Source organism: Ahaetulla prasina, chromosome 1, assembly GCF_028640845.1.
Source record: "Ahaetulla prasina isolate Xishuangbanna chromosome 1, ASM2864084v1, whole genome shotgun sequence".
In the NCBI taxonomy this organism is placed as follows: domain Eukaryota; kingdom Metazoa; phylum Chordata; class Lepidosauria; order Squamata; family Colubridae; genus Ahaetulla; species Ahaetulla prasina.
In genome coordinates this window covers 40,531,610-40,552,773 of record NC_080539.1, presented here as the reverse complement: position 1 = coordinate 40,552,773, position 21,164 = coordinate 40,531,610, and the positions used below count along the sequence as shown (strand labels likewise).

General features: G+C 36.5%; 1 protein-coding gene across 1 annotated transcript in view; it reads right to left on the bottom strand.

Moving 5' to 3' along the window:
• Positions 1–2,966: 2,966 nt before the first annotated feature.
• The window catches only part of CCDC88A (coiled-coil domain containing 88A), a 93,866-nt gene continuing 75,668 nt past the window's right edge, over positions 2,967–21,164 (bottom strand). The window contains exons 28-30 of the mRNA XM_058164806.1: positions 18,577–18,657; positions 16,116–16,384; positions 2,967–14,122 (exon numbers count right to left, since the gene is read on the bottom strand). Coding sequence (XP_058020789.1) covers positions 13,133–14,122; positions 16,116–16,384; positions 18,577–18,657 — 1,340 coding nt within the window. The 3' untranslated portion in view covers positions 2,967–13,132. The remainder of the gene's footprint in view (positions 14,123–16,115; positions 16,385–18,576; positions 18,658–21,164) is intronic.

The window sequence follows — 21,164 nt, the reverse complement described above, 5'->3', positions numbered from 1 at the left end:
CCAGGACGTCTAGTTGTTCTGTTTAGCTGACACCTATTGCTCTGTAGGTTGCTTTTCATTTGGCACAGAAAAGGGCAAGATTTGTTTTTATCTAATAGAAATAAATAACATTGATTGTCAGCAAAATCCTGTTGAGTATAATTATTAATTTTTTTAAAAATATACAATGTATAGGCAATGGATCTGATTCAAACAAGATATTGCAACTCTACTTGTGTCTAATTTGGCTGAGATACAAATAATGAGATTAAAGATATACATATATTAAGATTAAATAAATCATTTAAGGTTAAATATGATACATATTATGGAAATATTAATAATTTAGTGGCTTGTAAGAAAATAAACTTAGAAATTTAATAGAAACCAGAAACCCTTGTACATCTGCAAAGATTAACCAAATCTAATTTCCTGTACTGTCCACATATAAATATTAAGAAAGTATCAATTATTTTAATCAGCCTTAATGCATATTATAAGAAACAAAAATATGATAGTCATCAAAACAGCTTGAAAAATGCTTGATGGATTTTTCCTATAAACACTTTTTAAGCCATTTATCTCAAAAATATCAAATTAAAAATATAGTTTAAATATGTAAAATGAGACAATTTACTTTGGATGGTTTCTATTGAAAACAAAATCAATTTCGTCCAACAAAACTTCAGAAATAGTTTTTAGCATCTTTTTGTCCCCTCAAAATTAGTATATTTTTTGTGACACAAAGTATATGGAAAAGATTAATTAATCTGAGGGTCTATTAAGTATTCAATTATGTTTTGAAGTACCTATTCTTCTTGCCATATACATCAAAATAATCAGCAGTTTTGTTTTCCTAAGGGTAACATCATGCACACCAATAAGACTGAAGTGACAAGATGCTTATAGAGGTATTTTTTCTACCTGTATTTACAACAATTTCCACAATTTACAACAGTCTTTTTTTAATTTAAGATTTACAGAACTAAATGCTAGCAGAGCAGAAGTAGTAAGCAACTGGTGACCATGTTCATAAAGGAACTAGAACACAGTAATTATGTTCTTGAAGTAATTCTTGAGACTGCACAAACCTTGGTCCTCAGAGGGATGAAAATTCTCTTTTAGAGCATAACAGTGCAATGTGCAATATAGTCTTTTAAAAAAATCAGCAGCTGCTGGTACAGTTCCTTGATTCAAGGAAAGAAGATGTGCATTTCTTGACTGTTCTATTCATGAAGGACTGTAAAATTTTTGAATTTTTTAAAAATATGACTCCTATAGCCGGATACCTTGTTACTTCAGAAATAAAGGCTTCATACTGAGATACTGAAGGACACTTTTCTCTCTGTGTTCAATTTAAAAGCAGAAAGAGAAGAGAAAATGAAAGTAAAGCTTAGCTATAGAAGAGATCTAAAAATCTGCTACTAGAAAAACTAGCAAGATGCAATAGTAGCAGTTTAAGCAGCAACAAGAAGAAAAGGGGGAAAAAAACCTATACAGAAAATACTATATAGCATCATCTGGTTGTAAGAAAGTACAAATATTGTATTGGGTTAAATTATAGAAATTGAACCATGTTGAATCTGACTTTATATAGGATTGCAGCCTAAGACGTCTGATTTTCTTTTCTTTGCCTATACATGTATCATATGCAGAGCTGGACATGCTGCTATTCTATTAAAAATATACAATAACTGGCAATACTAGATGTTTCTAGTCCCTGGAATAGCAGAAACAAACTGCAAATATGTTTTTAGGAACAATAATAAGGAATGTCCTAAATATTCCTATCTTCTACTATATAGTACAATCGGAATTATGCAAAAAAATAAAAACAGCAGACATTTCAAGTAAGAGGCAATCTGCTTACAAAATGCCAACTATAGAATCCTGCTGTTCTTGGTACAGAATCTGAGTTGCTATCTCATTGAAATGTAATGGGTACCCCAGTATTTACTGTAGACAAAATATAGTTGAACATAATAAGCATAAGCCCTGTTCCAAAAAGACTATACCAATGCATTACAGAAAACACAACAATAAATCAATGTTCAGATAATGATTAGGTTTTATATATATATGTATGTATGTATGTATGTATGTATGTAAATATATATATATATAAAATTTTGGAGAAACATTTTACTTTTTAACAGGAAAAAGAAGATAAACTTTAGAATGGATATTCCTTGCCGGCAGGTAAAATTAAATGTGCCACTCTCATTTGGCTTGAGCAGTAGGCAAGATAGCGAGTCACTTAATATAAGCACTACTGGCAACTGTTAATACAGTGTGCTTGTGTTCTTATTTATTAATATTAATTTCTTCCCTTTCTTGGTAAATGAAAATGATCTCATTTACACACTGGGCAAAAAACTCACCACGTGGCCCACATCTCATGTTGTAGGGGCAACTGAATTAGGAGCTTTCTTGCCCCTTACAACTGCTTTTTGAATGTCTGTTTTCTGGTTTTGTTTCCACATCTGCAGAAGAAAAGCATTTCGTGTTACTTGTTTAACAGTTAAAATAAAATGTTCTCACATTGCAATAACATTGGCAAGTTTCATTTGTACAACGTTTACAAAAATTAAGGAGAAAAATTAAAGGGAAAAAAGGAAAATAAGGAACATAGTTGATATATTTACAGTTTTATTCTGTTAATACTTTTTTCTTGCAATTAGAACTGAGAATTTATCACTTGGAAAAGAACAGTTCTAAATATAATTCTTCAGTGGAATAACAAGAACATTTATGGAATTATGTCCATCAGCAATATAGGATTTGTTCATTTTATCACATATAATGCTGAAAATTATCCTTGCATGCAGTTATAATGGAACATGCAAAACTCAGTTATCTGAAATTAGTTCTTTACTTAGAAAAGTAACATTGCAATCAAGTATTGCACTGTAAGTAAGACAATTATCCTCTTTCTCAGCATATCAATTTAGTAGCTTCTTTTCAAAGCAACAAGTGGATGCTTTTAGTATAAGTTCCAATTGGTATTAAGGCAAATGAAATCTATGGTGATAAAGTTACTTGATTTTTTCCCCACTGAAACTGAGACTAGTCCTAGGCTGCTTATTACCATCTCTGAAGAACTTTATTTTTACTAACTATTATTTTTCTGTCTGGATCTTCCTTACACCGAATCCTAGATCGTCCTACCATTCTAAACCTTTACAATTGTTACAAGCGATGAAGAACAAAGATTCAGTTTCATTTCTGCTTTGTTTAACAATAGAAGAAAATCAAGCTACAAATCTCAGTAAAGAAAATGCCTTTAGCTGTTGAAGTAAAAGAGGATCTGATATTTTCAGAACAATTTATCAGTGGGACGACTTGTGTCCAGAAATTGTGGGTGCTCCAACAGTGGAAGTTTTTAAGAAGAGATGTGACAACCATTTATCTGAAATGGTATAGGGTTTCCTGCTTGTGCAGGGCATTGGACTACAAGATCTGCAAGGTCCCTTCCAACTCTGTTATATATTCAATAAGAAATTTATGTTTTAGTGACTGATGAGAAAAGGAATAATCAAAAAGATGTGTGGTTAATTTAATACTTCGTTATATGTGCCTCATTTCCCCCTTATTTTTTTTCTCTCCCCCAATGTCTGGAGGCAGATGATAGGCAGGAATGATCTTAATGATTCTGAGCCCCAGTTCTGAATAAAAATACAACATGTAAGAGAGCCAGTTTGGACTTGTGGTTAAGGCAACATGCTAAAAAGCAGGAGACCCAGAGTTCAAATTCTGCCTTAGCCATGAAAATCAGCTGGGTAACTTTGGGCCAATCAATCTCTCTCAGCCCAACCCACCTCACAGGATTTTTGTTGTGGGGAAAATAGGAGGAAATGTGTTGGATATGTTAGCCATCTTGAATTATTTGTAACAATAATAATTTAAATATAAAAAGTGTAGAAGGAATTTATTCAAGGAATTACAGGCAAGCCCATGAAAAGGTTTGGGAGATAGCAGCAAGCGTTAAAAGTTGGAGATGTAAAATACTAGCTGACATGACTTGGGGCAATAGAGAGATAATGTCTATAAATAAAATAAATATATGAGAAGCAGCTGCAATCTCTAGGGTCATAGAAATTTTTTCATTATTAATAGAAGAGGAATAAGTCTGAATCTATTCTTCAAGAACAATTCTGGAGGAAATTACCACTACAATGATAAATTGTTGTTTTCTTAGATTAATAATGGTATACACCAAGGCACAATCTTTACTCAAGCAAAGGATAATATTCTTGGTGATTTAATTAAACCTATTAGCAAACGTATAGAACAAGATGATAATCTCATCCCACTGTTATTCAGCTTGTACATTAACAATATTGTTGAGATGTATAAGACTCCCTCTCTTACTGCTTCATCTCTAGTTTATTTAATCTGATTATGCAGCCAAGTAGGCCTTAAAATGCCTTAAAGCTCTGCCACGTTACTGCTTTAGAGAACCTCTATTGTGCTGAATTACTCTAGAACAAAAGTAATGCTTTAAGGCCCAATTAGATGGACAATTAATAGCAAACTCATCAAGCAGGTAAAATCCTTTCAATATCTAGATCTTTATTTGTATTCTTCTATCTGTTGGTTCGCTCAAACAAGAAAGCTCCAAATAAAAGCCCCCAAAGCATCCTTTGCAACCACTAAATTTGTAGGTCAATTTGTGACAATTATGTCCCAGGAGCCATTAAAGTATTTAAAGCCAAAGTTCTGGGTATAATGCTATATGGCACTCAGTTGTCTATTTATAAGGACTTTAAAATGCTTTTAAAAGGCTCTAGCGATCCCAGCTGAGTTGCCGTTGGTCAGAGGCTTTTCTTTTCTTTTAAAAGCATTTTTTTCCTTTTAAAAGAAAAAAAGCCTCTGACGATTAGGCAACTCAGCTGGGATCGCCAGAGCCTTTTAAAAGCATTTTTTCTACAACCTCTTCGGCCCAAGAGGTTGTAGAAAAAATGCTTTTAAAAGGCTCTGAAGATCCCAGCTGAACCACGCGATCATCAGAGGCTTTTTTTTAATTTTTAAAAGCATTTTTTCGGCCAAAGAAAAAATGCTTTGAAAAGTAAAAAAAAACAAAAAACCTCTGATGATCGCGCGGCTCAGCTGGGCATGGGGGGGTGGCAGGGATTTTTGCTAACAGTTCTCTAAACCACCCGCCACCATCGCTACCGGCTTGGGCGATCTGGTCTGAACCGGGAGCACTTTACCCCTGCCCTGGTTGAACTAATCTGGGATATCCACAATGACAGAGCCGAAGTCTCCCGTCTCTTTTATATCATGATCACTCTTCCCTCGTCTGTTCCTAAATGTTCCTATAACATCTTATATATCCACATAAGTGTTTATTTGCTTTGGCCTGAATTAGGGCAACGATAGGTTGATAACCTCAACATATGCAAGTCAAAGTTGCTTTTGTTCAGACTAGGGGATAGAATTCATTTCATATGTGCTATTAAAATGTTCAATGTACGGCAATGGTGATCATGCTTAATACTTACAATTATGAGGGGTCCTTGATACTTTGAGTTTGGTTGTTTTCTTGCAGCCATTTCATTACCCAAACTAAGTAACATCATCAGTAATAAATGAAAAAGCTGCAAGAAAACAACCAAGCTCAGAAAGCATCAAGGACCTTTCATTTCAACCCTGAGCTGCAAATATTCTCTTTTATTGGTACTTCCAATAACTGTAATTGCCACTATGATCAGGAGGCTGTTATTGTTTTTCAGAAACCTCTAAGAAGGTTGTACAAAGTTTATCAACAGCTACAACTTATTTATTCAATTTATATAGCTGCCCATCAGTGGTGGGATTCAAATTTTTCTACTACCGGTTCTGTGGGCATGGCTTGGTGGGGGTCATGTGGGGGTGGCACCTTGCTGTGAGATCGTTGGCCACGCCCTCTCAGTCACATGACCCCCACCAAGCCATGCCCACAGAAATGGCAGAAAAGGCAGCTTCCTGTGGCCTGTCCCTTTATGGTCCCTTCCTCCCCCCGCGTCAAAGTACCTTAAAGGGACACCGCAATCCGGCTGCCTTCCGAGCAGCTCCACTGCGATGCCATCCCTCCCGTGCAACAGGTTCTTCTCCTGGCTGGCCGTGAGCAGTACTGGCAGGCAATGGGGTGTGCGTGTGCGACCGGTGCAGAAAACAGGGTGGCAGTGATGGGACTTCAGGCCTCTTTTTCGGCATGAGAAGCAATGGTGGCTGGAGGCATCTTGTGCTGAAAAAGAGGGGGCAGCTGCAGGCTTCTTGTGCCAAAAACTACAGGCCAAAAAAGAGGCCTGAAGTCCCATCACCGCCACCCTGTACTTCGCACTGGCCGCGCACGCACACCCCATTGTCTTCAGGTGCCTCTTGTGGGCAGACCCAGCCAGAACAACCTGCTGCGCTGGAGGGATGACAACACAGCAGAACTGCCTGGAAGGCAGCTGAAAACTACTGGCGGCTTGCCAGTCCCAAGGTCAGGACGAAGGTGAGAGAGGCAGAGGGTGAGCAGGGGGGGTGGCATGTAGGTGGAGGCCCCGAGGAAGGTAAGAGCTGGGGAATGGCGCATTCCCCGACCCAACCAAAGTGAATGGCAAGTAGGGCCTCCGGGACAAGGCCAAAGCCAGGGAATGGCACATTACCTGACCCAGCCAAGACAAATGGCGAACAGGACGGGCTTCCGGGGCAAGGCTGGTGTTGGGGAATGGTGGGTTCCCCGATCCAGGCTGAGGCTCCAGGGCATTGGGGAATGGCACGTCCCTAGACCCCGAGTCCGACCTGAGGTGAAGGGCGAGCGGGCAGCATGCTTACTTTTGGTAAGCAGAGCGGTTGAGGTGCAGAAACGAGGCGATTAGCTGGGCCGCATGGTGAAGGCAACATATATAGGGTGGCGTGGCGTGGCGTGGCGTCCAGATGGGGTGAGGCGAGCAGGGGCAGAGCCAGTCAGAGGTGGTATTTGCCAGTTCACAGAACCACTTAAATTTTCCGCTACCGGTTCGCCTGAACTGGTCTGAACTGGCTGAATACCACCTCTGCTACCCATCTCACTTTTATGTGACTCTAAGTAGCTGGTTCCTACCTCATGCTATTAATTGTTAGTTGCTAATTGCTTTAAGATGTTCTTACAATTTTCTTTTTATAATTATTACATTGTATTGCATGCTGGTTTTTTAATGTGTTTGATCTTAGATTGTGATTGTTTTTACTTGACTTATAGGTCTAATTGTTTCTTCTTTGCTCTGAGAAGAGAAAGGGATTAGAAAGTAAGTAACTGTGATACATCCTGTAGAATGTCAGTTGGGTGTAATTAAGATGTTGGATTAGAAATCGGTAAATCAGAGCTCTAGTCCAACATTAGGCATAAAGCCAGCTGGGTGACTATGGGTCAGTTACATTTTTCCAGCTCTAGGAAAAGGTAGTGGCAAGCTACTTCAAAAAAAAAATGTGAAACCTGCAGAAGCATACAAAACAGTCTACCTTGAAGGAAGACTGGGACACATTCAAAATTATTTATCTTTCCCTGCTGTCTCATCAGTTCCATATATCAATCGTCACCCTGTCCTCTGCCCCACCAACACCCAGTGAACACTAGCTGAGTTAAAAATATATTCCTACCTTCTTACAATTTAGAAGGGAGATTGAAACTTATTTACTCGGGCTTTTAAACATTTTAATGTTTCTATACATTGTATCTTTTAATGTTATTTTAATAACATTTTTCTAAGATGCCCCACATCATGAAATGAATACTTATATGTAAGTGCTGAAAAAAATAAATCTATTGAAAGCTAATCACACATTCTTGTTTCAAGTGTGAATTGTTGCAGCACAATCCTTTTTGTACCACAGTTTCTCTTGCAAATTAGCTAACTTTATAAAAGGACTTTTTCACTTTGTATCTAATTACAAGATGAACTTGCCTGGCAATCTTTTTTTCTGCCATACCCTAAAATGATATTTTATTTGTTGTTATTTATCCAATTTATATAGCTGCCCATCTCAACAAATAACTGTATGGCAACAGTTAAAATAAAATACAAACAATTATTAATGTGACAAAAGTTAAAATACATAGCAGCTGAGCAATCACTAGCATAACCAAGTAATGGATCCCTGCACACTTTTGGGGTCCCAGTTCCAGGCCTAGAACCAGGGCTTCAGAACCTTATGAAAGGCGGGGCCATTCTCCAGAGGAAGAATATTTTATAAGCCGGGCACTACCACAGAAAAGGAATGTCTAGTAAGCCCTATCAGTTGGCATTCTTTGGCTGACAGGACCTGATCAGTCAGGTGAAAACAGCCGGGGAGATGGTCCCTCAAGTAACCCTGTCCTTTAAAGGTGACAACCGGCACCCAGAATTGTATCTGGAAGCACTCTGGCAATCAATGCAACTCATGGAGTAGTTGTGTTACAAGAGCCAATTAACTGGTACCATTTACTATTCATACTGCTTCATTCTGCACCAGTTGAAGTTTTTTGAATGCTCCTCAAGGGCAAACCTATGTTCAGTGCATTATAGTATTCCAGACAAGAGATTATGAGGGCACAATGACAAGTAAGCACCTTTGGTCCAGGAATGGATGCAGCTAGCACACAACTTAAACATGTGCAAAGGTCTTCATAGCTACAGTTGTTGCCTACTCTTTGAGCAGGAGCCATGAGTCCAGAAGAATCCTCAGATTACACACTGGGTGTTTCTGTGGCAGTGCCATCCCATCCAAGATCAATGATAGAAGTCTCCTGGCACCAGAAAATCCAAACACCCAACGTCACTCAAGTCTTATTTGGATTGAGTCGAACCATGCTGTACCTCATCTAGGTCCTCAGAGTTTCCAGATATTGGGAAAGGGCATCCATGGTATCACTCACCCAAACCGTCAGATGGCTACTCACCCAAGGGCCTCATGTATACTTTAAATAAGATAGGAGAAAGGATTGGGCTGTGAGGCACTCCACAAAATAGGGGCTATATACTGGATCTCTCTCCCATTGACAGCAACTGGAATCAGCCCAGAGGAAGAAGAACCAGCACAACACTGTGCCACCCACATCCAACTCTCAGAACTGGTTCAGAAGGATACCATGATCAAAAGATGCACTATCCTCATCCCACTCTTGCCAGATTTCATCCAAGACTGTTTCCATCACAATTTTTCTTTTTGCAACCCTTTAATCCTGTTATTCAGGGATTAAGTTGGGGAAACTGAATGGGCCTGAGCATTTACTGGCCAGATGCCTTTCCTGACACCTAATGCAGAGTTCGCAGGAGGTTTTTTGTCTTTGCATCCTAATAAAGAAACATCTGCCCCTGCTTCGGATTGAACTCTCAACCTTCTGAGTAGGAGGTAAGCATCTTCACTCCTAGGCCACTATGGCGTTCCCACTGTTTCCATCCCATACCCCAGACTAAATCCTAATTGAGCCTAGGCCAAGGTCTTGATAACCTGTTTCATCCAGAGACCATTGAAACTGCACTTCAACCATCTTCTCAACAAAAGTATCCAGACTGGCCGGATAGAGCAATGGACCCTTAAGAGCTCATGGAGCTCCTTTATCTCAAGACATAATTAACTACCACCAAAACCCAATCAGAGATCCCCTCGACAGCCTTGACCAGCCAAAAGTGCATGGATCTAATACAGGCAAGAACCCCACCCACTTCCTCAGGCTCAACAGATAACTGTAAAAGACCTAGCCTCCATAGCCATCACTGGTTCTGCTTCAAGGCAGAGTCCACCACAGACAGAATCTGAGCAACTTTATCTGTCAGATTCCTAGCATATTCTTCACAGCAACCTTTTAAATACAGAATTACTCCTTCCAAGGAGAGTCTGGGTTTACCCCAAATAGGGCCACCAGAGAACTCTACAGATGCAATAAGGGCAGAGAAATATATTTTGCTACCCTTTTTGCCACAAGGTAGGCCTGTGTTTGATGAGGTTTGCTCCTTGTCTTCCAGTGGTGTGTCAGCCATCTTTTTAGCTGTTTCATCTTTCTTCCACATCCAAAATCCAGCTGGGCACATCTCAAAAAGGGGACACCTCACCCCCAAGCCAGGTGTCAGTAATACATGGTAGGTTGGCCCTCTCAATCACAACCCATAACTCCAAGAGTGCCCTGCCCCCATCTCCACCCACAAGTCATTGCTGAGATGATATATCCCATCTTTATCTTTCCAGAGGCTTCATGTTGCTTTTATCTCATTCCCAATATCTGTTGCAGCTTAAACTCATTTTAGCCATTCCAGTACTGAACAGTGCCTGCCTTTTTAAGCAGGTAATAACACTAAGTGCCATTCTACTTTGGATAGTAGAGAAATCCTGTTCTTTCAAGCCAAATTTTCCCCTTTACCTACTAAGTAAAGGGCTTCCATATGAGGATCAGCCTGAAACGAAGCTTGACCCATGATGGTGAGAGGGGGATTGAACAGTGAAGCTGGATACAGATAACTGTCTCCCTTCCTGTGTTTTATAGCACAGCTTTATTTGCTCCATTGTTGTTTGGGGGTATTTCTGAACATGGAGGTAGTGTTCTTTAGGAATAGTACTAAACCTGTGTCAAAAGGAACCTATCAGCTATTAACAAACCAGAACACTTTGACAGTGCCATCTCCAAACTAAATTAAGGAGACTAATTGCTGGTTTTCACTGGCTGGTGATATTTGTTGAAAGGGGGAGGAAAATAATGTAAAATGTCATTGACAAGATAAGAGTTTCTAGATATGTTGTAAACAGCAGTTAACAATACATGTTGTTGCAATTTTCATTCAATTATAGAGTCCACTTTTAGAAAATGTAATGCCATCTCACACTGAAAATCTCATTTTTAATTTTGCTGAAATGGAAGAGAATCATGGAAGCGAATATATGAAATCATATAATCAAGTGAAGAGCACTCAAGTATTTTTCTGATACAGTTGTATGCAAAAGTATAAGGATCCCCTCCACCCAGTCAAACTGTACATTCCACCAAATCCCTAAGTGTAGAGAAGACAACATAATTTCTACGTTGTACACAGATAAGCATATTTTACTATTTCAATGCATATTTATTCTCTATATGCAGTGTATTATTGAAAATCTGTTGGGAAATTTCAAATGCACAGATCATATAAAGATACTGAAGAATGCTTATAGGCTATAAGATTTCTGCAAGGAAGAGTAGGGTTAGGATTTGGGTTAGACTCTTAGCAGGGATATAAATTGTGCCAAAGAAGATATTACAAAGTACTAAATAGAAGGATGCTTAAACTGCATCCATTCACTATACATAAATAGTTAACTATGCATTCCAATTTTCAGAAAGAAGTTGTGTTTAACTTTGTTATCCTATGGAGGCTATGTCAGCTTGTTAATTATGGTGGGCCAACCTTTTGGCTTACCTGGGCTGCACTGCAAGAAGAGGAATTGTTAATAATGTTAAAAGTTTATGATCTTGTGGAGCTGCATTACAAGCTGTTTAAGACCCCATGTAACCTGGAACAATGTATCTGAAACTTTGGTTCTCTAAAGATGCACAAAAAAATTACATCCTTCTAAAATAAGGCAACAGAGATTTAATTTGTTGTAGCAGTTAAGGCATCAGGCTAGAAGCTGAAAGACTGTGAATTCTGCCTTAGAAAAAGCCAAGATGACTTTGGAACAGTCAATCTTTCTTAGCCCTAGAAAAGAGGCAATAGCAAACCACTTCCAAAATCCTTGCCAAGAAAACTGCAAGAATTAGTCCAGGCTGTCACCAAGAATCAATACTAACCTGAAGGGGCTAAAAGAAAAAAAGAAATGTGAGCCAATTATAATGACATGTGCAAAATGGGTAAGCTGTGCAATTATTAAGGTTGTACAGAAATGTTTACATTCTTTCATCTTATAGGTTTCAAGTAATTCTGCAAGACTTTTTAAAGGATGCGATTCTTAAATAGCATAACACAGGCTACATTACACTAAGGAAGGCCATTAGGCTATCCACCTCATATATGTCAAATCATAGTTCTAAGCAGAAACTTTACAGTATCTTAGACAGGAATTTTTTCCAGATGTACAGACAATAGTAGCCATACACAAAAATTTGTATGTATAGCTTATTGGATGTAACTTGAAATACAATATATGATTTGATTATACAATGAAAAACAAATGAACTAAGAATTTGAGCACAACTAAAACAATTTGCTGAGGCCAATTTAAAAGATTTTGAAAACACTTTCTAATTAGCTATTTTATTCAATAAGAAGAAAAAAGATAGTGCTGTTCCATTTTATTTTTTATTTTAACATAATGTCAAAATTAATGCTATATAATAAAAATTCTGATGTAGGCCTACAGACAACACAACACAGGAGTACATAAGTGCTTCAAGCATGGAATGGAAAAGAACAGAAAAAAACAAAGAAATGAAGCAGGTTTGTCTTTTCGGTGCAACTTTGCCTGTTATATATTGTTAAACAAAACCAAGGCTTTATGCCATATATATTATATACTGAGTATGAAAATGGCAGTTACACTGAATTATTTTGACTCTGACATTTCTTTACGATACATTAAAAATTAAAAGCTACAGTACAAACTTCCTTGCACATTTTTACTAGCTGAGTGGGAAAGAACAGGAAGAGTTCAATTCAGGTCAGGTGACATGAATACAATGCAACATGAAGCACACACCAAACAATTCTACTTATTTTAAACCAGTCAAAATTTAACGTAGCTGAATTGGGCCTAAAATCTAATCCACATAAAACTGCAGCATCTGAATAGAAGAGAAACTGTCCAAAAATTAGTAATTGCTGTAAATTGTTATAATTGCTATACTGTAATTTTTTAAAAAAATGTTGTTTCTGGCATGGCACCATGCAACTGGCTAGCATGCATTCAGTAATGTCCATAACATATTTTTAAACAAATAGAAGAAAAAAATCAGATAGCTTCCATTAAGATTTTTGATGAGGCATGCAGCAATCACACATTACAATTAATACTTCATGCAAACTTTAGCATGGTTTTAATTTACATTCCTTCTCATGCTAAGAAAAAAAAAGGTGAGTTGTTCACCCCTACTCAAGGAAACAAAAATCTTAGTTTCTTTTCTATCTAATTAATAAGGCAGGCTCTATGTTTCAAGTCCATTCATATTTTATCAGAAGAAGTTACTTAACTATATAGCTTATCATACACAACCATATTCATACCAAATAGTTTGGGTATCTTCATCAGCTAAAAAAGGGGATTCACGATCATTAGAATCTGTATGCACAAGGCTTTCAAGTTTATTGCTATTCTGTGTGACATCTACCTTTTCATTATCAGATTTCTGATTTTCATAAGGTTGTTTGTGATCCTGCTGTGGCAATTTCACCAATGAATGAAGTGATTTCTCTGTTCTGGTTATGGATGTTTGAGGTAATCCACTAACATTACAGACTAATTCAGTATTAAGTGTTAAAAATGGCATGGAAAAATGGCCTGAAGAAGATATGCCTACTTTATCATTATTTACATTACTGAGAGAAAATGTTTTAGTAATAAATTTGGTCTTTGTTCTGGAATGGCTAATCCTTTCAGGTATATTCAAATGATCGGGTATAGTAATATTAGCTAAGTCAGTTTCGGAAAAAGTAACTGCACAATCAGGAGCATAATAAAAAATAGAAGATTGTTGTTGAGGATTGTACTCACTCGAAGATGATATAAAACTTTGTTCAGCTGTAGCTGGAGTTGGATCAACAAATATTGGCTGCCTAGTGTCCTTAGATAAAAAATCATGGATACTGGTCCTCCGAGTAGTTCCTTCTGCTGTTGAAATCACACTGCTTGCACGAGGTAAAGTAGCATAGGGATTGCAGTCTTTTGATTGTCGCTGCGACTGGACATTTTCTTTAATAGACCTAACCTTTCCTTTAGTGCCTGCAGCGTAAGTCTCTAAAAAGTTCAAATCTTTAGAATCTTCTGTTCTGTTTAAATTGAGCCTTGTAAGAGGCTCTTGCTTACCTAACTTTCCATCAGATAATTCTGTTGTATTTCTTACACTCTGTGATCTGACAATACCACTATTGCCTGATGTCTGTTTGCTTAGTTTTTCTCTTCCTGTTAATTCAGCGTTTTCTGAAAAAAATTTCATTACTTCATCCAAAAGATTATCTTTGCTTGAAGACTTTAGCTGCAAAAAATAGATAGAAAAAGAAAATGAATATAAAGAACACATTCCCATTAAATTTATACAGATTCACAGACTGAACCTGTCTTCCTAGCCCCCATCTTTCCCCTTTTGGGGACCCTGCTTTTTGCCTAACAACCACATTGCTTAGGTCCCAATTAGCTACCTGTACCTGCAAACCTAATTCCAGAAGAACTATGGCATATTATAAAAAAATGTTTTCTCTGATGCTGGATTATGAAGTGTTGTTGCTTGTAAATGAGCTGACAAAATTATTGAGGTTTTACTTTAAGAAACCTGAAAAACATAGCATAAAACATTAATTCTAAATTGCCAGATAATTTATTCTCCAAAATGAAAATATCACAATTTACTGAGATATATACTGACAGATGCAAAAATAAATTTGAGACAACAATGAAAAAAAGGATCCTGTCATTCTGGAGAACATGTAGCAATGGCAAAATTAACATTATATATTCATAATAGATGTCTAAACAAATTTAAGTAATTGTAAAGTATGTACTTTTTGCAGGACCAAACCACAAACTTAAAAATAAAGAATTGATTATCTATTTAATTATAGCAGCCAAAATAATAATTGTGCAACACTGGAAAACTTTACAGAATATAAAAACTGAGTTCTGAATAAGTAAAACCTCTTTAATTTTCATATTGGGAAAAAACACAGATAAAGTAATGAGATTTCAGAAGCAGGAATCACAATTTAATCAAACTTGGTTGGATTTTATGATTTATCTTAGTAATAATAGATTATATCTGGTGTACAACTTATATATGATAAATATATGTTTTCTGAGGTTTTCATGGGTGTTTGTATGTAGGTCTTTGGTTGTTCGGGTTTTCTCCCGTGTAAAATTGGAAATGTCTTGGCAACGTTATATTATATTATATATATATAATTTTCTCTATTTTTAAAAATATGTCTTGGAATTATGTTAATGCAGTTAATTTATATTGTAAAAGGAAAAATAAGCAAGAGACTACTTCTCCTTAATAAAGAGAGAAAAAAATGAACTAATGAATAATATTCTATGGTTGGAAAACACTAGACTGGTGATGAATCATTGAGTAAAAACCTATGCAGGGCTGGTGTTTGGATTCAAGATATGCCTTGAAGGGGCATTAAGCTACCTTAAGACTATTTGCCAGTTGATCATATTTGATGAGATTGATGCCATAAGGTCCAAAGAAACTGAACATTAGTGAGAAGTTACAGAAAAAACTGAAAACTAAAAAGAAACTACAGAAATTATAATAATTGGGAAATTTCTAAAAGGTAAAGGACGACCAGTTTCAATCTCATAATTTTGTGATGGAAATGGTGGAGGGTGCTAATCTGGCCATTTTCTTTGAGCAGGGGGCTTGGAGAATAAGATTTCAGAGAAGATCTATCAGGAACATTTGTCTCCAGAATGGAGGGCTGAACCTGAGGGATTGAAGAGGTTGAATGGACAATAGGAAGATGCTAAAGAAGTGGTGAAAGGATTTTCAGACAAATTCTAGGACTTGGGAGGAGTTTTGGAGGAAGTTTAAAGTCCTATGGTAGCTTCTACTTTAACAACTCATTTCTAAAAAGCAGAATGAGACTCAATGAACAATTATGGCAAACGTATTTTACTTAGGCTATAATGTAACAAAGTTGATGAAAACATTATTTAGGGCTTGAGAATAACTATTCTGTTGTACAAAATCTTGAGGTTAATTTTGTGTAGGCTTACAGTGGTATTATTTTCTTTTTATAAATATGATCATTAATAGAATGTTCTTTTTTGAACTAAGCATCTCAGCTATTACTTTCCTACTCAGTTATCTTCTTCAAATTCTTAATAAATAATGAATGCTGATTCTAAAATTTAAAATTAGTTTTTCTTTACCTCGATTTCAAATCACATTGTCATGATCTACTTGAACTCATATTATGTTTACTCGGGCTTAAGTTATGTCTCTTAAAATTAAGTACTTTTTAACATACCTCAGCTGAAGTAACTTTATTGCTTTCTTCCAGAAATTGCTGCAGAGTAACCATTTCACTTCCAGGGGATTCAGTTTTAATTCTCCGTATTCCTTGTTTATCTATTTTTTCTGACATTGTATGATGAAGCAGGAGACTAGATTTAGTGTGACTTTTCAAATATTGTATGGGGCTGCTGCTACTGCTGGACCATGCTTCATGCTCATGAAGTAGGCTAAATTCTCCACTACTGTGGCTTTGAGGCCTGCTTTGGTTGTTACTTGCACCTGCTTTGGAGTAAACAGCACTGATATTTTTCTTAGGTAAAATAAATTACAAACATTTTAACAAATACATTTGGAATGAAGTACAATATATTGCTAGATGTTTTAGAATCATTGAACCGTCAATTGCTGTACAGTAATGTGCTTAAACATCTATTAAAATTTGTATAATAAAATGTATTTCCTTAATTTTATCTGTTATGGCTCTTCATTATGACATCTAATGTTTCATTTTAAAAATTTTAACAGCTGTCTTTTAAAAGTATCAGTTTCCAATTCTCTCTCTCTCTCCACACACATACACCACAAACCTTTTCAGCAACCCAGATCATAGAGTCATAGTAATACATTTTACCATCTGCTATGATTTGAATAAGGAACATCACATTGTGTACAAAATAACTGAAGAAATGCCAATTTCTCATTTTGGCGTTTCTTCAGTCCAAAGAAGTTGAAACTATTTTCTGCCATACTTTGAATAACAGTTTAAAAAACTCCTAAGCAATATGTAATTTTAGAACATAAACATACTTAACTGACGTAGTATTTCTAGAGGAAATAATTTATATTGGAAAAACACAAATGCTCAAAAAGATGCAAAATCCAGTAAAGCTAATGAAAAGAATTCATTGAGGCAATGATAGTTGGTTGTAATTGATCTGCTTTAAACATATTTTTTTTTACAAAAAACAAGCTAAGTAGCCAGCCTAGTGCGCTTCTGGAGCTTTGAATAGGAGACTTCTTTCCTTTGCCTTTTTGTTACCCTTATTTGTATAGATCTCACTCTAGATATATCTAAACATCTTTATACTCTCCTTAATTTTTTTTCTCCTTATGAGATATCTTTCCTTTCTTTTTTAATCTTCTCTACCCCCTTATATCTGCATTTTTTCTTTTGCTTCACTCCTATGAGTTCTCATTTTTCCTTTTTTTTTCTTTTTCATGTTCTTATTTGCATAAATTCCACTATAAAGGTAAAGGTAAAGGTTCCCCTCGCACATATGTGCTAGTCATTCCTGACTCTAGGGGGCGGTGCTCATCTCCGTTTCAAAGCTGAAGAGCCAGCGCTGTCCGAAGACGTCTCCATGGTCATGTGGCCGGCATGACTCAATGCCAAAGGTGCACGGAACACTGTTACCTTCCCACCAAAGGTGGTCCCTATTTTTCTACTTGCATTTTTTACGTGCTTTCGAACTGCTAGATTGGCAGAAGCTGGGACAAGTAACGGGAGCTCACCCTGTTATGTGGCACTAGGGATTCAAACCGCTGAACTGCCGACCTTTTGATTGACCGTCTTACCCACTGAGCCACCGCGTCCCGATTCCATTATTCCACTATAGAAATATCTAAATATTTGTATGCTCTCCTTTTTTGAACTCAAAAATGCTTTTCCAAAAGGCAACTGGATTTTCTTGGTTTTTTCTTTGAAACCATTTTGCTTCTCATCCAAGAAGCTTCTTCAGTTCTGACAATCAGAACTGAAAAAGTTTCTTGGATGAGAAGTGAAACATTTTTCAAAGAAAAAAACCAAGGAAGTTCAGTTGCCTTTTGGAAAAGCACCTTGGGGACAACCATAACCTGGATGATCGAGAATCTCCATAGACATTCCTTTTCTGAATCTTTATCTTCCTAATGAGATATCTTTCCTTTCCTTCTCAGTCATCTCTATCCACTTAAGTCTGCATTTTCCTTTGCTTCACTCCTATGAATTCTTTTCTTTGTTTGCTCACTATTAATAGCAATACACCTAGAAGTTTAATATTTTCAGCATTGTTATGATTAATTATACTATATTGCTGATGATAATTGGGACATCAAATGCCATCAGTGTAGCTTTACCTGTAATTTCGGGACTGCACATTTTATTTTCTACCCCTGACATTTAGTTGGGGAGAGGAAGTATCAAGAGTATTTGAGAAACTTTCCTCCTTAGTGACATGTTCAGTATATTATGATGTACCTGAATTCTACTTATATAAAGAGGAGTAGAGCAGTAAATAGAAACTACAGAAATGCAAATATTTATTATATTTGTTTGCCACATACTTCCAGCAAAGTAATGTATTTTTAAACTTTATTTTAAAAATAACCAAATGGCTAAAATCATCACAGTAAAAATTCCCTCATGCTATGAATATCACCCATTCTTCTCTGTCATATAAAGAATGACGTACAGGTTCATTTCTCTAGAAACATACCTTTGACATCATGGAGTGATGCATTATTATTGCTATTGCTAGTTGATGTTCTGCCACTATCAAGGCTGGCTGGCCTGGAAGCTATGAAAAAGAATCAGAAGATAGCACAAAACACCTATCAAATCAGAATATACTGTACATGAGGTATTTCATTCACAAAAATGAATAAATGATCTCACAAATAGTTTGGCCCTGTCACTAAAAGGCTAAGAACTAGTAGTCTGAATTGCATCCAAGAATACTGGTAACCAGTGCTTTCTCACAGAGCAGAGGTATTATGTGAATAGATCAACATATACCTGCAACTTATCCACGTTATTGCATTCTGGATGAGTAATGTTTCCAAGTAGTTACCAAGGACAACTTCATGTAGACCGCATTGGAGCAATTCAAACATAAGGTAGCTAATGTATATATACTTATACGTTAGCCACCTTATGTTTGAATTGCTCCAGTCCAGGAGTAAGTGGAACTGACACACAAAATGGATATGTGCAAAAGGTCTCTGAATCACATGTCTAGAAGGAGCTCCAAATTGTGCATCAGGTCAATGCAACTTAATTTAGAATTAAAAAATGGAAAGTCCCTGGATTTAGGGGATCTTGCAATCCATAGCCACTTTGTCTTATAAGGTTAAATCTAAGCCTATTTCCCCTCATTTGGACTCCTCCATCCCCCAATACCAAAACATAACCTCAACAGAATCCCTTGGAGGGGCCAGGATTGAGATATATGATTGGGTATCATCAACATATTGACAGAATCTAACCCTATGGCAATAGATCAGGTCACTTAATGGTCTCACATAGAAATTGGGGAGATAGATGTATAGGCAAGACATGAGAATCTATAATTAACAATCCAGAGGACCAAATGCCTAAGGACAGAAATCAGTGGGTGCAAAAGAAACAAAACTTCTTGTTACAGACGAAGATTCTGGGAGACACAAGCCAAAGTTAGCACTGTGAAAAAGTGAAAGTTAGCACTAATTTCAACATGGAAGTAATCACGTTATTATTTACAATACTCATTAAGAAGTTTGTATATGAGGTTTCACTTCAGAAATTCATATAAAAAAAGCAATGCACAAAGTTCATGTCAAAAATTTAAGTATTTATATCCATTGTCTAGGAATATAACATCATCTTGAATAATCATCTCCTTGAAAGCCTCCCCCAATTTTTATCAAATTGGTGGCAGATGTGTGTTGATATTAAAATCTCTAAAATTGCACAAACACTAAAAAAGTGCACTAATTTACCATTTACTGTAGAAATATGAATATCCCTAAAACAGAAAAAGATGTTTATAGGCAACTTTTAAAAAATGCCCTACAGAAGCGGTTTCCAAACTTTCAGACTTTCCAAACCAGCAGGTGAGGGGAGAGAGAATAGTTCTGTGCAAGAGGTGGGTGAGCGCGTATATGCAGCTCCATTTGCACAAGCAGCGGCCCACAAGCCCATCACTCACAAAAATGGTGCTGCATGCACACATGCGCCACTTCCACTGCCCGGTTCCGAACGGGCCATAGCCCAGTACTAGGCTGCAGTCTGGGAGTTGGGTACCCCTGCTCTACAGCAGTAAAAAGATATGAAACAAGAAAAAATAGAATGCATGTTTAGAATTGAAAAAAAATATGGTTAAAAATAGCATGTAAATATGCAGAAAATTAATTTTGTTTAAGACATTTACAATATATTCCACATGGATATGACCTATGCAAAAATGCCATCAACAGAAGAAAAACACTCCTACATTTAACAGCATGCACTCTTAAACAATATAAATATACAGACAGTATTAATATAGTTCAGAATAATGAACTGTTTTGAGTTAAATCAATTTTGAATGATCAATTAAATTTTATAGCTGTAGATTTCAGCACTCTCTGGTTATATCTAAATTGAAATTTGATTAAGAAAATAAATTAATGTATAGTGAACATATTTTGAAAAACAGATTGCCTAACTAATTCTCAACACTAAACTCTAACATTTAGAACTGAAGAACTGAAAAAAATGAACCTTGCACTTAACTGTCCATTTTACTTAAACAACTGTATTAGAGAAATGGGGAAGAATTCTATTAGATTAAATGGAAAAAAAGAGATGAGATGAGATGCAAAGCTGAAAGAAGAGAGAAAAACAGTCAAAACTGACAAATGCTCATTTGCAAAACTGTTTTTAAAACTTTTTATTTATTTTATTTATTTATTTTGTCACACAGTATATATAAGCATAAGCATGAAATAACTATACAATATATAAGCATATATATAAGTATGAGTATGTAATAACTATATTAATTGGATATAAGGAAAGGAAACAATAGGACAGGAATGGTAGGCATGCTTGTGCTCTTATGTACGCCCCTTACAGACCTCTTAGGAATGGGGTGAGGTCAATAGTAGACAGATTTTGGTTGAAGCTTTGGGGATTTTGGGAAGAGACCACAGAGTCAGGTAGTGTATTCCAAGCATTAACAACTCTGTTACTGAAGTCATATTTTCTGCAATCAAGATTGGAGCAGTTAACATTAAGCTTAACTCTATTGTTTGCCCATGTATTGTTGCAATTGAAGCTGAAGTA